This window comes from Typopeltis vanoorti, chromosome 24 (genome assembly GCF_054136105.1).
Source record: "Typopeltis vanoorti isolate ZY-2024b chromosome 24, IOZ_Tvanoo_1.0, whole genome shotgun sequence".
NCBI lineage: Eukaryota > Metazoa > Arthropoda > Arachnida > Uropygi > Thelyphonidae > Typopeltis > Typopeltis vanoorti.
The window spans coordinates 19,295,781-19,313,672 of record NC_143572.1 but is presented as its reverse complement, the minus strand read 5'-3'; the positions used below and the strand labels follow the sequence as shown (position 1 = coordinate 19,313,672).

Sequence of the window (17,892 nt, the reverse complement as noted above, 5' to 3'; positions counted from 1 at the left end):
TGAACCCAATATACAAAAATTGTGAAATATAAATGTTCAATAATAAAAAAAAATTAATGAGATGAATGAAATTGTTTCTATTGGGAATAAGTTACTTTGGTAAAATTCAGTTCTCTATTTGTTATTTTTATCTGTTGATAGAGCTCATGTCAAGAGGATGGTTTGTTTTATTTTCTTTTGAGGTCTGCAAGCTTAGAAAACCGAACTTCACAAAGATATGAACTATGGAAGGGCAGAAGATACTTTGCAGCTTTATCTTGCAGTACTAGATATTCCTTATTAATGTGTAGCCAAAACAACATACTGTATTTAGTTTTGCAAATACCGTGTGTTTTCATAGTGAACTTCTAACTGTGAAAGGTTCTTTGTCATTGTTTCATTACTGATATTAAATGGATTTTTTTTATCCATTCAGTTGTCCAGTTCAGGGAAATACGATATATTTTGTATATTTTTCTACAAACTCTAAATGCTGCCTATAATTTTCAGAACACCATTATCAATTTCATTAGCTGAATTTGCTACTAACTTTTGGAGAGATGGAAAAGAGTAATTCATCACTACTAAGTAGCTTTTGCCACAACTGCAATTTGGTAATCATTCCATTCGCTTTGTTTTGCACATGAAATATAGAAATTTATTTACCTTGTAAGGATAGATTGAGATTGTTTAAATGAGAAAAGAAATCTGCAATGTACAAAACTATTTCCAGTCATGTAAATGAATTTCCAGCTCAAAGGTTACATAGAGAAAAATTTGTGGTTCTTACTGAAGTTCAGAAAAGTGATTTGGAACTCTTCCACTTGAAAGCTAACGAACTTCAGTGTGTAAAAGAATTTGAGCATGATCACTGCCAATTTCATCACATAGTTCAATAAAAACAAGGGAATTCAAAGGATGACTGTTCATGAGATTTATAATTTTAATGCCATTATCTAACACATTTTTAGCTCTATGTACATATTAAGTGCAACAAGTGCCTATGTGTAATACGACAATATTTTTGCTTCTAGTGTAACAGCCTGAATATGTACAACTCCTTTTTATGGAACCAATCATGACTTTTGCTCTATACATACTTCAATGCATAGACTTTGATCCAGTTTATTTTCTTAAATAAAATCTTCCATAACTACCTTTTTTCCCCCCAGTTGTACATCCTGGCATTCACAGACATAATAAAAGATCATTACCAACTGTTTTATAGGGATGTGTAGTAAACATATTGCAATTTTTTAAATAATGGTTTCACGCATGTAAAGAAAACTAGAATTCATTAAATACTTATAATTTTTTTTTGCTTAGTGCAACATGAGCATCATTCAGGGATAAAAACCAAAGAATTAGCCACAACATTTAAAATATGAACACAAGAACGAGTCACACAGCATGTGAATACTTTCACTTCTTGGTCTCACCTGTGCAAGTAGGAGGAAATGCTGTTAAAATTCCAGGAAAAAGAAAGGGGTATACAGGAATACCTTGATTATCACGATTCTCGATTTATCGCAGTTTATAATTTGATACCAAAATTCCAATTATTGCACTCCAAATTCGAATTATCGTGGCCGCAAGATGTAGCCCACTACATATACAACCAGTTCGAGTCGCCACTCTCCAGGTATCACTCTCTTGTAGCGCTTCATTTTTATCTGATGGCGCCTTCTCACCACTTAGCAGTAACTATCCGCCCTTGCCTGAAGTACATGTGGATATTTATTTCTCTTGTTATTTACCCCTACAATGAATGCTAAAAGAAACAAGGATGATTTCAAGTCTACAGCTATCAAGAAGAAACGTAGAGTGATTATCTTAGAAGATAAGTTGCATATGATAAATAAGTATGAAGCAGGCATAACCAAAGCCAAAATTGCAAGAGAGTATGGTCTAAATGAATCAACTGTTCGGCATATTTTAGACCACGCTGCAAACTCTAGGGCTTTGATCTAGGACTAAAAGAAATTGAAAAAAGGTGATGCTCAGGACCTGCTTCAGTCACATGATAAGGAGCTGGATGATGAAGACCTAATTAACCTCGAGAGAGAACGTGCTCACGATGCTCAAATCGATGATAATGATGAACAAATTGACTTGGCACCAAAGGAATTTACCCTCAAAGAAATGGATGAAATGTTTAGAATTGCTGAAAATTTTAAAGAAAAAATCTTGAATGGCGATCCTAATCTCGAGTGATCACTGAAAGTTTGTCAGGAAATTGAAAATTCCATCCGTTGCTACCGAGTTTTATACGAAGAAAAAAGAAAGAAAAATTCCACCAGACAACTCTACACCAATTTTTATCCAAGAAAGAATAATTGTATGTACTGTATGTACTTCTTATATATAAATAAAAATTAAAGAATAATCTTGTTTTTCTTAATGAACCTTCATTTTTTACTTAGCACGTTTAACACATTTCTTTTTTACTTGATATATAAAATTTAATTAATAGATTTGAAAAATCCTTGGCATTGGTCACGCATTATTTATCCCGATTATCGCGGATTCGATTATTGCGGTATTTTTCGTCGCAACAATAACCGCGATAATCGAGGTATTCCTGTAGTTATATAATTAAAATTATAAAATTAATTGCAGTTACTGTCCAAAACTTAGAAATAGGCATAGAGTCTGATTAAAATTAGGACGGTAGTGTAAGGCTTCACATGATTCAAGAGATAGGTGATCAAATTTATGCTTATTGTAGTGCAACATCTTTGAATCCAGTGAACTCTGTGTCTAGTGTCAATGATATGAGAAGCAAGGCCTGAAGCAACCTTCTGATTCCACAGATCTTATATAATCTTGGATTCTGATCTCAGCAGAATAGCCAGTCTGTCCAAAGTAACAAAGTTGACAACAGATATTTGATAAACACCAGGCAAGGACAGAGGAGATAGTTTATCCTTAATAGGTGGTAAGAAGGACGATAACCTCTGGGCTAGTTTGAAGGTGGTATATAGATTATATTTGTGGAGAATCTTTGCTATTTGTTCAGAAGTCCTTTTAAGGTAGGGTAATGCAGATCCTTTGCATTCTGGCAGAGGAAAATGATAAATATCAATTATTTTCTGTTTTGTTATATCCATTAAGCGAAAAGTTTTTTCTAAAATTTAATTCTTTTAATTGAAGAGAGAAGAACAAATATAGCATGCACCATTTGTTCATGACTTTTGATAATACTTTTATATAACGTGACATGTGGCTATATCTGCCTGTGAAGGATGGCTTCCTGTACATGGAAAATTCAATATTACCATCATAGTTATGATGTATTAGGATATCTAGAAGACTGTTGTTAGATTCATGCTCAATAATGAGCTTAATGCAGGTGTATAAGGATTTAATTTTGTCCAAAAATTGAAGTAGTTCTGTTTCAGCACGAGATCAGATTGCAAAGATATCATCAACAAAACATGGCCAAATATAAGATTGAGGAAAAATAGTCCTCTAAGTGTTCTATCAAGTAATCAGCCAAAGCAGGTGATATAAAACTGCCCATTGCAGTACCCTTAATTTGTTAAAACAGCTTATTTTGCGAAGTGAATAATTTAACAGTGTCATCAGGGAAATCTTGTAAAAGTTATAGAGTTTCTTGGAGTGCATGTTTGTAAACAGAGAAACCATGTTAAAATAAGCCATCACTTTTGATGATGAAGATCTTTAATTTTTTCTTTGAAGTCAAAACTATTTTTGATATAAGAGGTGGTTTTGTTTGCCAGTGAAGTTTCATAGAAGACTTGAGAGAGTTTTGCTAAATAATTAGGAGACCCATGAAATCAACTATCAGATGTTATGGATCACCAGATTTGTGTACTTGAGGAAGGCCATAAATACATGGCAGACAAGCATGATGAATTCTCAACTTTTCAGTACGTTTGATCTAATAATTTCTTTAATAATTTGTTTAGCTAGCTTTGTCTATATCTCTGCTGATTATATTGTAAAGTAGAGCTGTCTCCTAGTAAAACATTAAGTTTGCAATTATTGATTGAAACAGTTGCATTTCCTTTGTTTGGCTTTTTTTTTTGTAACAGCGTTAATATTTTGGCATAAGGAACAGAGAGCTTGTAATTCATATAATGAATTACCTCATCCTCTGAAACATTCAGAGGAGGAGGTTTAGATTCATCTGTGCATAAGTTACTGATGACTTTTTTTATGCCTACCATGAAGTCTAAGTAATTTGTGAGGCATTAATGCAAAAACTGGACCTTTTGATAATACGTTTAACTGATCATTGTTCCAAAAAACAAGTATAGTTATACCTGTTTCCCTGGAATTTTAACAATGTTTTCTTCTACTCACACAGCTGTGACCAAGACATGGAAATATGCACATACTGTCTGACCATTCTTGTGTTCATCTTTTAAACATAGCCACTTCTTCTTCTGCTTTCTCTCTGAATGATGCACATGTTACATAAGTGAAATATATAATAATATTTAATAAATTCTAGTTTTCTTTACATGTATGAAACCTTTATTTAAAAAATACTATTATTTAATAAAAGATCAGTATACTTCTTTATTTCATACCTGAACAAACACTAAAAGATTTGCAAAATTTTCTATATTAGTGGATTCATCAGCATGCTGTGCATAATAGCTGCTCTGTTGGATATGTGACAGTAATATGTGCTTCATATTTCCAGTTGTTTCTGTGATTCTACAATGAAATAATGTTATTTGAGAGGTTGAATATGATCTAAAACAGGGGTGGCCACAATATGGCTTGTGAGCCGCATGCGGCTGACATTTACACGTAACTCGGCTCTTCATGCTCTATCAGGAAAAAATAAGAGAGGTGGGAGAGAGAAACAGGGTTAATAAAAATTACTGCATTAAAAAAAGTTTAATTCGAAACATTAAACACATGAAGTTTACTTTGAACAATTAGAATAATTTTAAAGTCTAAACACCATTTTAGTTACTTATTTACTAGTAGAGGCCTTCCTTGTGTCCATTTTTTTAGTAAGCTCCTTAAAATTAGGTATGTAATTAGTCAAAGCAGTTCTTACAAGCTTGTTCAAATGTTCATCATTTAAAACAGATCTACATTTAGATTAAATAAATTAGAGTCGAATATAGCGCTTCATAAGAGCATGTGGTCCCAAAAATGGAGATCAGTTTTCTGGCACATTGCTTAAGTATTGGATACCATTGATCCAGAACTTGCTTCTGGATCAATGGTATCAATTACGGTATCAATCATTCCAAAACTCAATTACGGAGCATCCACTTTGCTTTATTAGCTTCAGCCCTTCATCCTCTTGAAGTTCCTAAAGCTCCAGTTCTGCAGCTGCAATATCCATCACAACTGGTTTTGAAATAGGACAACCACACTCAAGCATGTTCGTGAGGAAAGGATTTTCCAAAAGTGCAAATGTTGACTTAAGTCCACAAAGGTTGCAAAATCGATTGCTCAGTTCTTCGGCCAGATCATTAAATTTGCTAACATATAAGATCCCATTTCTAATTCCACTCCCGTCAAATTTGTCAGTGTTTTCTTCAGACAAATGAAGTGATTGAAAGTTTTATTTTCCAAGTCTCTCTGGAAATGTTGCTGTTTACTTTGGAAGCTTAGCACGGTCTGTGCAAGATTGGTTATTAGTTTTTCTTTCCCTTGATATGAAACGTTTAATATCTGTAGATGCTGGAAAATATCGGTGAAAAATGCCATGTCTAACAACCACTGAGTGTCTTCGAGATGAGGGAAAAATTTCTCCTTCTCTCTAAGAAACTGTTTGATTGGGTCTAATAACAACAACAACAACAAAAAAAAAATTGTTTAATATATTACTAACTGAGAGCTACCTTGCCAATCAAAACCACGATACGTCATAAGGAATCGCGTCTCACTTCAACTCATCGAGAAAAGCTTTTGAATTTTTGATGTGTTTTAGCACTTGAATGAATAAACTTGACTATTCTTAGAACTACTACTTCCATTATGTGTTCAGATTTAAAACAATTGGCAACTCGATGATCCCTGTGAATAATGCAATGTACAGGTAGGAAAGCAGGATATGATTCATCATTCTCAAGGAGCACCATTGGTTGCAATGCTGACGATTTTTTAGTGATACCGAAGCTTTTGTAAGTGCAACATCGAGAGCTTCTTTGATGTCAGAGCCACATGTATCTTTCAATGCTATCAACTCCAATAGCTCTTCTTTGACATCCAGGTCATGAGATACAAAGTGGACAAATGTAACTAGTTGTGGTTTGTCCTGAATATATGTAGATTCATCCAAAGCGAGACTAAATGTAGCACAGTTTTTCACGTTATGGTGTAAGTTATTTACAATATCAGCGCTGATAACGGAAATATTCTCCTTTTAATTGTATGCCTGGAGACTGGTGGCTGTTCAATCAGTTTGAGTAAAACTGAAATTATTTGTGCAATATTCTTCTTGACAAATTCTCATTCCATGTATGGACGTTTTGCCTGTGCAATATTAATAAAATAAAACCAGCCTTGGTAGTAACACCATCCTCTTTAGTAAACATGGACATCAATTTACTTTGACCATTGAGTTGTTTCAAAGTTGAAAGTTTAATTTGCCTCAGATCAGAGTCAAGAGGAAATTCTCTACTGAAATTACTATGATGCTTGAGATTGCTGGCTTTGAATTGCGCAAGTGTTATTTGGCATATGGCACACATTGGTTTACCTTGTTGTTTCACAAAAAAGAAACTCCTTTTCCCACTCTGGTCTAAAACTTCTGTGTTCCTCTTCATATTTGTTTTTTATGCGACATTTCTCAGCACTTGAAAAAGAGTTCAATGATGAGCATTGTCAATGGACTCTTGCAACAATATGTTGAACGATACCGATAGATGAGTGCTGGAAGTGTAACTAACATGTTGTGGTGGGCAGGCATAACTTCTGCATCCCTAACACCCACTTTGCCATGCGCACACTCACTTACTCCCAAAACATCTCATTGGTCAAAGGTTGCAGCTCTTCTAAGTCTTACTGGAATTATTTTGGCTCCAAAAGGACATTTAGTTGGCCACCTCTGATCTATAATTTCGCTTGCCTTATCTCCAATCATCACCTGCACCATTATTTTGGCTACAGGCTTTATTAATGTTTCATTAGATCATTTCAGCTGCTCCAGATTTCGCTGTTAAGAACATCACATGATATGAAGCTACTACAACCTTCATAAGAGAAGAGAAAAGTATACAACATGACCATATGGCAAGAACTGGTGTGTCACACCACCAAGCATCTGAGTGGCCATACATCATCTCTTGATGTCAGATGAAATGGATGGATAGACAGTCTTCTTATCTTCACCTCCCTTTCACACCATTATTATTTTTTGGGAAAGTTTTAAATCTTTAAGTCCAGTTTTGAAAAATTCTTTTCTTTTTCCCTTTTTCCAGAATTTTCTTTTTCCTGGTATTATGTTTTGTTTCAAAATGCCGTTTTAGTGGGATGGTTTCATATTTTCATTTATCAGAGTTTCATAAGAAATAATACATAGTGTATTAGACTCTTCTTCATTACCAGTTCATGAAAATCCAAAATTTTTGATAATCATATTTATGGATTTTTTTTTTCATTTTTTTTGTTATTGATACAGTTGCCACAATCATTTTCCTTTCCTTGTTTTCTACTGAGTGTTTTAAGCATCCAATTTCTTACCAGTAATCCGTATTAAAGAATTTACGAAATACAAAATGGAGATATTAATGTTACATTTTTAATAAATTTTATTCAAGATTTGTTAATAACTTCAAGATTTGTTAAAGACTTCAAGATTTGTTAATAACTTACAGTTGTGCTGTGAGTTATTAACGTGAGAGTATTATTGTGTGGTTATAACCAGTGACATAAACACAATTAAAATTGAATAGATACATACAGGGATGGTGAAACAGTTGAGGAGGTTACAATTTAAGATATGAATGATTCAGAAATTTAGAGGGGAGTTGTCTCATGGTTTGAATTATTTGAATTTAAACTTTTAATGCAGAGAGTTTAAACTACGTGGTTGGAACATGATCATGCTATCAACTAGATGTAGGTCAGTTGTTTTGTGTAGAAACATTTTGTTTAACACTTCCTTTAGATATTTTGATATTGAAAAAAATTAAAGAATGGATTTGCACTTCATGTGACAGTACAGTGGCAAAAATATAAAAGTAAAAAGAAAAAAGTAATTCAAATTTTTCAAATATATACACCCTAAAAACCTTTTGTGTACTCCCAAGGGCATGTGTAACACACTTTGGGAAACACTGTTCTAGACCAATCCTAACATCGTTGATATACAAGTTAAACAATAAAAGGTTCAAGTGCAGAACCCTGTGGCACACCATTGGTTGCACTCCTTATCTGAGACTCAGCAGCTGTATGACATCACTTCCTGATACTTGTCAGTCAGCCACTCTCCTGTCTATGTCACAAGTCTGTTTTGCATACCCATCCTTTGAATTTGTATAACAACTTCACATGTGGAATCCTGTCATGCAGAAAATTCGTAAAATCCAGAAGCATTTTACAATATGTCCATTTTCCTTATTCAGTTCTGTTGCCACTTTTTTTTATAGAATGTAAGCAGATTGCTAACGTGAGATCTACCTTTAAACCATGATGTCCTTTATGGAGGATTATAGTGCTATCAGCCCATCTTTGGATGCAGTTCCATTTTATATAATTGCATTGTTTAGAGAACTGTCTGTGGTAAGTCTGTTTATTTCTGTAGAATCTAAATATGGTGGTGTTAAATGAAAAACAATAGTCAAAATACAATATAACTGCCAACATTGCAGTTCCCTTTTGTAAACATTGCTAAAGATTTCTTTTTATCTTGTGCATAAGACAATCAGAAAATTGTGGAAATTTTCAAATCTCAGCAGTGAAGAGCGTCTTTCGCTCAGTCAGTAATGATGGTGCATTTGGTTTGAAAGTGAAAAACCTCTATAAATTTAACTGAAGGCAAAGTTAGCTAGTCTCATATGGAAGTGGCAGGGTTTGTTTCTTTTGGAAACTTCGGTTTTCCATCCCCCAAATCAGGCAAACTGGCCAGAAGAACATACACAGCTAACTGACAATATACTGGTCTCATAGCATCACTTGCTTTGGCTGCATTTTCAAACAATCTTATGAGCCATTTTAGTAGGGAAAATTATAATTTTCCACCTTTCCATTAAGATACCTTTAAGGATATCATTGTCTATTTTTAGATGCATTTTTCAAAATACACCTCTGAGTCACTTTTATGGCAATATGCAAGTTATTGCAGCATTCTGACTGGACTGGTGATATTCAGATTTGGTATTTGAAATCCTTATAAAAAAAAATTGAGACATGCCAGTTTGTTTTTCAGACCATTTTCAAGTATACAAGAGACAAGAATTATATTAATTCTACTTTAGCTGATGGAATTGAATAAAATTTGGGATTTAGGACAAGAAGATGTCATGTTGTTCTATTTTGATTTTAGTTGGCACATTTTCATTGAAAATTTGGCAACCAATATTAATATTTACATAACTGACTAGGTGGAATTTAATGAAAGTTGGGATTTGGAGTCTCTTAAAAGTTGTCAAGTCATTTCAGTTTTGGTTTCAAATGGACCATATTACATGATTTTTTAATGTTAAACTATTCCTAGGTTCAAGACTGCCTGTTTAAAAATATTGCTTGACAAGAAAGTGATTACAAATGTAACTTTTTATTATCTCAGATCATTTCTTTCTTCTTTTTTTTTTTCATTTGAGCTAAAAGAAAAAAATACTGTTCTGATTCTCTTGAATCTCTTTTGATCCGGCCTTATTAGTTTTGAAACATAAAATTTCTCAGTCATAATGCCAAAATTTGTGTAACATTATAAATGTGGAGGAGTAATGATAAGGAGTTATAAATGAAATCTAAATTTAAGGTGAAAGGTATGGTTTACAGTAGATAATAGTAGATAGTTAGATTCATTTTAAAGTTAAGGTTGCAATACAGATGATGAAATATGCACATGAATCAAAGATTGTCATTTTCATATTTGCGTTTTTTATGGTAATATATTTTCCAAACATGAAAATGTTTTTGAAAAGCATTTTCATGTTTAGAAAATAATTTAATTTTAGGTATTATGATGGTGATCAAGATCGCCTTTTTAAAGAAGCACATATTGTCAATCCATATAAAAAGCCTCCTCCTACTAGTAAACACTATAAGGTAAGTAAAACTATTTTTTTCAACAGCACTTTAATTGAGAGTGCATATATATATGCACTATAAAATATATAATATAATATATTATATTATATTATATATTTTATATATAATATAATTTATATATAATATATATAATATATTATATTTTTATATTTATATTTTAAATTTTTATTTTAAATTTATATATTTTATATATAATATAATAAAAATAATATAATATAATATAAATATAAAATAAAATAATATAAAATATATAATAAAATAAATAAATAAAATAATATATATATATATATATTATTTTAATCTAAATTCTTATGCAGGTAACTTCTTTAACTTTTTTATGTCTTCTGAAATAAGAAAAGAAGTTACTTTTCTACTAGACTACATGTATTTGATATGATTATATTCAAAAGTTACTGATTTTCAATATATTGTCTTTTTGGAACTGTTTATGGTTGTTTAGGAGTTATCTCTCTCATCTAAGACTATAAGATAGTATACTCTGCCTGTTAATTATGTGCATATACTTTGGACCAGTTTACCTGTTTTCTGATGACGAAGAATGGTAAAAAGCAGAACCAATGCTAGCCCACTCACCTTCAGTTAAAAAGTTCTTATATATATATATTTTTTTTACTTGCTAAACTGGATTTGAACCCAGGTCTTTTCTTTCTAACCAGGTCATACTCATTCTTTGAATTATGCTGTTGAAGTAATATAAGAAGGAAACTACTTAACTGGGTTGCAATTATAGTGTAATTAACATGTTATAAATTCATCAATTTCATTTATTATTATAATTATTATGATGATTATTACGGGCAACTCCAAGTAGTCCATAGACTCTTCGAGGGAGACCCTAACACATGTCAAGAACAACTATTCCACATTCACACAATATCTATCATACTTTGCCTTGAACTCATTTACAGTCATGGCACCCACAACAAACTCTGGAAGCTTATTCAACTCATTCACCACTCACCAGGTAAAAAACCTAGATCTAATACCCTTGCTAACCACACTCTTGCCCAGCTTCCATGTATGGTCCCTAGTCCTCCCACCACCAGTCCTATTCTCAAAAATATCTTCTGAATTAATCTTATAGAAATCCTTCAGTAATTTGAATGAATATCACCCCCTTTTCTGCCTATCGACCAATTTATGCAACCCACAAATCTTCAACCTGTTCTCATAAGGTTCATTCCATAGACCTGCTATCATCTTGGTCACTCGTCGCTGGATCCTCTCCACCTCCTCCCCATCAAGAAGAAATCTAGGTGACCAAATCTGGGCACAGTAGTCGAGATGGGGTCTTATCAGGGGTCGATATAGAGGAACAATAACTTGTTTGTCTCTGCTTGTTAAAGTATATTTTTCAGCAACCAACTGATTTGATGAGCTGATTTAGCCACTTTTGCGATGTGCCCCCTAAACTTCAACTCCCTATCCACCAACACTCCCAAATCCTTGGTCTCGTCAATCTCCTGGAGTACAGTTCCACCAATGTGATATACTGCTGCTAATCTTTTCACCCCAAAATGCATAACCTTACATTTTGCCACATTAAATTGATATCCATTCTCCTTAGCCCAGTCCTCCAAATTATCCAACTCATCCTGCAAAATTTTGACATCCTGTGCACTCACTGTTGCTCTATCTAACTTTGCATCATCAGCCAACAAATGAACAGTTCCTCTCAGATCCTTTCCTATATCGTTAATGAACAAATTGAAAAATTACTGATTTTCAAATTGAAAAGTTAGTAGTCCAAGAACAGACCCCTGCGGTACACCACTGGTCACAAGTCGTCTTTTGGACTCTACTCCTGAATAAACCACCCTCCTATCCATCTCACCAAACCTATATCTATCCCCATATGCTGCAGTTTACTGATTAGAATTCTATGTGGTATCCTGTCAAAGGCCTTAGTAAGGTCCAGTAGAATCACTGTAAACTCATTACTCTTATCCAGTTCAGCCGTCACGGTGTTATAAAACGTGAGCAAGTTACTGAGGCATGATCAACCCTTCACAAAACCATGCTGTCCCCCATACAGTATTATCCCATTTTCATCTATCCAATCCTGTATTTTAGTCTTGACTATTATCTCCAAGACCTTGACAACAATTCCTGATATGCTGATTGGTCGGTAATTCACAACAGCAATCTTGGAACCTCCTTTATGCTGTGGAACTATTTCCCCCCCCTCTTTCCGCCCCCTTAGGACTAACCCAGACCCGAAACTCAAATTAAACAAAATGGTTAAGGGCACTGACAATTTATTTTATTACATTGTCTAATTTATAATTTATTTTATTTCGTTACATTGTCGTTAACATAAACATTACATAAAATATAAATGTTAATATAACATATAAAAAAATGTTAACATATTACTATGTAATATGTTAACATTTTACATTATATGTAAAATGCTAATTAATTCCATCATCATCATCAAATTTCTGCCATGTACCCTCTAGGGGTGTACAGGATATGATAGTACTACATGAAAAAAAATTTACATCATTACTAACTTCCTATCTACAATTTTCCTCCAAATCAGTCTGTTACTTGTCAAGACTCCAACATTATCAGATCTTTTATTTCTGTCGTCTAAGACACTTTGTACCGTATCAATCCACCTATATCTTGGTCTTCCTCTGGGTCGTTTTGCTGCCAACCTGGCAAAGAACACTTGTTTTGCTAATCTTTCTTCGCTCATTCTGTTTAAGTGACCATACCACCTGAGATTAGCTCTGCTAACGCATTCCTGGATGCTGACAATGTCAAGTTCTTTCCTAATATCCTCATTTTTAATATGATATTGCCATTGATGCCATCTGTTCACACCTCTAATCTTTCTCAGGACTCTCATATCTGGGTCTCTAGTCTTTGGTCAAGTGTTTTACTTCTGACCCAGCTGTCAGATCCATAAATTAAAACTGGTTTGAACACTGTCTTGTATACAGCTAATTTAGTGTTACGACTAGTTTCTTTCTTATTCCATATGAATTTATTCAATTGACTTCCCACCATACCAGCTTTGTTGATTCTGTTGTCTATTTCTATATTTAATTTACCATCTTCAGTAAAAATCGTGCCTAAGTAGGTGAAATGTTTTACTTGTTCCACAGGTTCTCCATTCACAATACAGTTGACATTTTCAATGACTCTGCCTATTTTCATTGTCTTTGTCTTTTTATTGCTGACCTTCATACCATATCTATTACAACAGCTATTCAATTTAGTGAGAGAATCTTGCAGACTTGTAGCGGATTTATTTAGAAGTATAACATCATCCGCATAAAGCAAAGAGATGACATTAACATCTCCAATTTTGATACCATGTTTAATACCACTTTCCTTCATAATGTGATCCATATAGATAATGAATAACAGAGGGGATAATGTACATTGTTGTCTCACACCAGATTTAACATTAAACCATCTTCCCGTACTTCCTTCAATTCTAACTGCTGACTTACAACTCAAATAAAGACTTAAGTATTGCTTGATATAATGCCCCATTGACACCATATAACTGCAGCGTATTGAATAGCTTCTCTCTTGGCACCTTGTTATATGCCTTTTCCAGATCGACAAAACTTAAATACAGATCTTTGTTATATTCCCATGCTTTCTGGACTATTTGTCGTAAAGTGAAGATCTGATCCTGACAGCCTCTATTTGGCCTGAATCCAGCCTGTTCTTCACCAAGCTTTTCTTCCACAATTCTTCTCAACCGTTTCTCAAGTTGTATACTTGCATAGATCTTGCCAGGAATGCTCAGTAGGGAAATACCTCTGTAATTCTCATATTCAGTTTTATTTCCCTTTTTATATATGGGTACTATGAGAGCTCTACTCCAATCATCGGGAATTCGTCCTTCTGTCCAGACTTTCTGAACTATGCAGTGCAGCCACTGTAAGAATCTTATACCACCATACTTCAGCATTTCTGGTCGAATATCATCTACTCCTGCTGCCTTTCCACATTTCAAGCCTTTGATGGCTTTTTCTACTTCAAGTATGGATATGTATTCCTGACTGCATGCCTGGTCAGTGTTTTTTACCACTGTGCTGTCATCACTGCTTGTTTCATTTAGCAGTTTTTCAAAGTAATCACTCCATACTTCAAGGATATCTTTTTCTCCTGTTTTCATGTCACCTTTATCATCTCTAGCTTTTACAGCACTCTTTCCTCCATTCCTAAGCTTTTTCAACAACCTCCAGAATATTTTGTCACCTTCTTGATATTTATTTTCTATATTCTTGCCAAAGTCTTCCCATGACTTTTGTTTGGCTAGTTTTACACAGTGTTTAGCATTCTTGCATTTGTTTCTATATTCTCTAAGGGCACAAGCTAACTTATTTGACAGGAACTTTTGATATGCTTTCTTCTTTTCCTTCACTACCTCTTTAACTTCCTGTGTCCACCAGGGAGTTCTGATTTTTTTATCCTTGCAGACAATCTCACCACATGCCTCTCTGGCAGAATCAATCAATGTTTTCTTCAGAGTTTGCCACTGAATCTCCAAGATTTGATTCCTGTTCTCAAACTCTTTCATTTTTTCTTCAATAATCTTTGTGTATTTTAGTACACAGTTCACATCTGAGAGCTGCTCAAATTTTATTCGCTTTAAAAATTTCTTACTTGTTATTCTTTTCAATATGAAATTCAATTTTATCCTGCTCAAGACTAAATAATGATCACTTCCAATTTCAAATCCTCTGTACACTCTGGTGCCCTGCACCAGGGAGAAAACATCACTATCACCAATAACATAGTCAATGAGACTTTTCTTATTCCTTGCCTCTTCTCTCCATGTGAATTTGTGCACATTTTTATGTTGGAACATGGTGTTAGTAATAACCAGTCCATGTCCTGAGCAGAAATCCAACAGATATTTGCCATTATTATTAGTTTTGCTCTTTTCACCAAATTTTCCCCAAATATTTTTGTATGTCTCACAATCATTTCCTACTCTGCTATTTAGATCCCAACAAAGACCAACTTTTCCTTTTTCATTGTTTCAGTTGCTTTTTCTAAAGCCTCAAAAAATTCCTCCATTTCTACCTTAGTAGAACCTTCTGTGGGACCATAGGCACAAATAAATCTCATTGTCCAGTTCCCCATTCTCATATTTGCCCACATTACTCTACTTGAGACTGACTGCCATTCAAGAAGATTAGCCTCATATTTTGTGTTGAATACTATGGCTACTCCTTCTTTTCCTTGATTGTCATTGCCTGAATATAATATTTTGTATTTATTGCTCAGAAAGATCTCACAACTTTTTGTCTTTTTTGTTTCAGTCACACCTATTATGTCGATCTGATACTTATCTAATTCCTGAGCTAGCTCCATTTCTTTGCCATTCAGGCTTCTTACGTTGATAGTACCGATCTTTAACTCTGATGATGTTGAATTGGTGTTTGTTTTCAGCTTTGTTCCAGTAGCTGACTTTTCGCTGTTTGCCCTGGTTCCCTGGCGAAAACAACGGGGGGGGGGGCTTGTTTAACCGGGCGACGCCCCAGCCGGCATGAAATTTTGTCATGTTGTACCATCATTTTTTATTTTGGTTTAACCAATAAGAATACAATTTGGTCGGCTAAATCCCAAGTTGCCAGCCCATCCTCGTTCAGTATCCAATTAGATACCCAACAGGGTGCATCACAAGAAGGTGAGGATTGGACATTAGGTCAGAAGCCCTGGTTGGTTCTCCGCATTCCTTTAAAGGCTATGTGGAGGTCTCCTCTCAGTTATACAGCTTTGATCCTTAAGAGGTATAAGGTAGAAATAAAACATCCATGTATGAGTGATTGGTGTGAATCGAATTATCCTCTTTTGAATGATGGGAAGCAGTTTTAGGGAGATTTTTTTCTCCGAATGCAAGAATAGTATTATAAAGTTAGACGAATTTGGGTTTTGTTTTAGCTGTATAGATAAGAATTAATGCATTGAGTTTAAAAAGGACACTTAAGTTTTTGTACTTATCACTTTTCAAGTAATTTATATCTACCAAAACTATTGTCCCACAAAAGTTTTGACATACTATGAATCAAAATGCTTTTCCCTTTATTCTAACAGTGTCTGTCATATCTCTAATATTAGATCACAGAAAACATCATTTTGTCAAGTGAACCATTAATCATGTAATTGTTTTATCATCCTGTTTCTTTTCTCACATTCTGCTCTTTCATATATTTTTTTAATGGGAATCTTAAGTCACTCCAGGCCCCCCGTAATCAGGATTGTGCTGACACAGTGGGGTACAAAATCAGCCTACCACCTAAAAATTTTCACAAATATCCTATTGTCCCTAGTGGGATTCAAATCTGCTGGTTGAAGAGCAGGTATATACTTGCCTAGAGCCACCAAATTCCTCGTTCTTTCTCACACTCATGCTCTTTCACATTGTCCTTTTTCTACTTATTGTTGAACTCGCACTCCATCTACCAATGTCATTTTTTTTTATCACGTCTATCTTGCTAACCTCTTCTTCCACCATTGCTGCATTTATTTCATTAATATCACATTTTTCCCTTTGCACTCTATTTTCACATTCACTTTCATGTACTAACTTGCTTCTGATGCCTGGTGGTCTGTTTAATGTATCTGCTCTTCAACAAGTCATTCATAAACAGGAGGCCTATTAGTCAGTTTGAATCGCACTTTGAGCATGGATGCATTAGATGTCTTTAGGTGATAAGTGAATTTCATTTGAGACACCATCTTGCTTATTGGAGGTTTGAAGTGAATTGTAAAAGTTCATTGTTTGGTTTTTTGAGCTGGGTTTCTAGATTATCTAATTATCTTAAGACTATCATCCTGTTTGCTGAGGGGATAAAGTGGCTTGAAAAGTTTCTTCTCAGCTTTCGATCAGGGATTTCAGATCGTCTAATCCTTTAATTCATCTACCAGTTCAAGCACGTTTAAATGTGATGAAGCATTCTTCTATTCTCATAAGTGTTCATCTTTTGTACCCTGACCATTTTACTTAAAGATACATTACCCACTTTATGAAGTGTTGTACCATCATAAATTTTCAGAATAGCTTCAGTAGCTCAGGGCATTGCCGCCACAGATAGAGTAGGGTTTCTAGTTCCATTCCTCCTTTCTTTCTACTAACAGTGTGGTTGAGAGCCACCTAATTCATGCTCTCCATGAATTAGGTGGAATTCAATAGGAATTCAGTGTCTTCCTTATTTCAGGGTACAGCAATAAAGCAGTTTCTGCAGGCTGGATGCCAGATAGTATATGGGAATGAACCTGTCGGTAACTTTTTTGAGGCTTTCTGATCAACTGGTGAATATTCCTGCTGCTGCTACCTTTGCCAGGTTGTGCCTGGAGTCAGAATATAACGGCTTGCAGCAGGACACTGTTAGAGGCCACACTTAGATTGATGTTTGGGTACTCTTCTAGTGACTGTGATCAAAAATGTTCCAAAAAAACATCCAGCAAAATATCACAGTTTCATAATACAAAATCTTCCAGATTGACTTCACCAACATCTTAGGTCTCAATACTAATATCAGTGATGCGCACCACTACTTATAGACATCCAAAACTGATGTATATTACTGAACCATAACTAGCATCCTCTGCAACGGCATCTCATCTCAACTTTCCTCACTACATGCTCTGAGGCCTTTTGTAAGACGGATAGGATATCCCATGTGAAAGGTCATCAGG

General features: G+C 34.4%; 1 protein-coding gene across 1 annotated transcript in view; it reads left to right on the top strand.

Moving 5' to 3' along the window:
- LOC150092972 (E3 ubiquitin-protein ligase arih1-like) overlaps positions 1 to 17,892 on the top strand; it is a 222,666-nt gene that overhangs the window by 38,628 nt on the left and 166,146 nt on the right. The window contains exon 3 of the mRNA XM_090414057.1: positions 10,101 to 10,191. Coding sequence (XP_090270183.1) covers positions 10,101 to 10,191 — 91 coding nt within the window. The remainder of the gene's footprint in view (positions 1 to 10,100; positions 10,192 to 17,892) is intronic.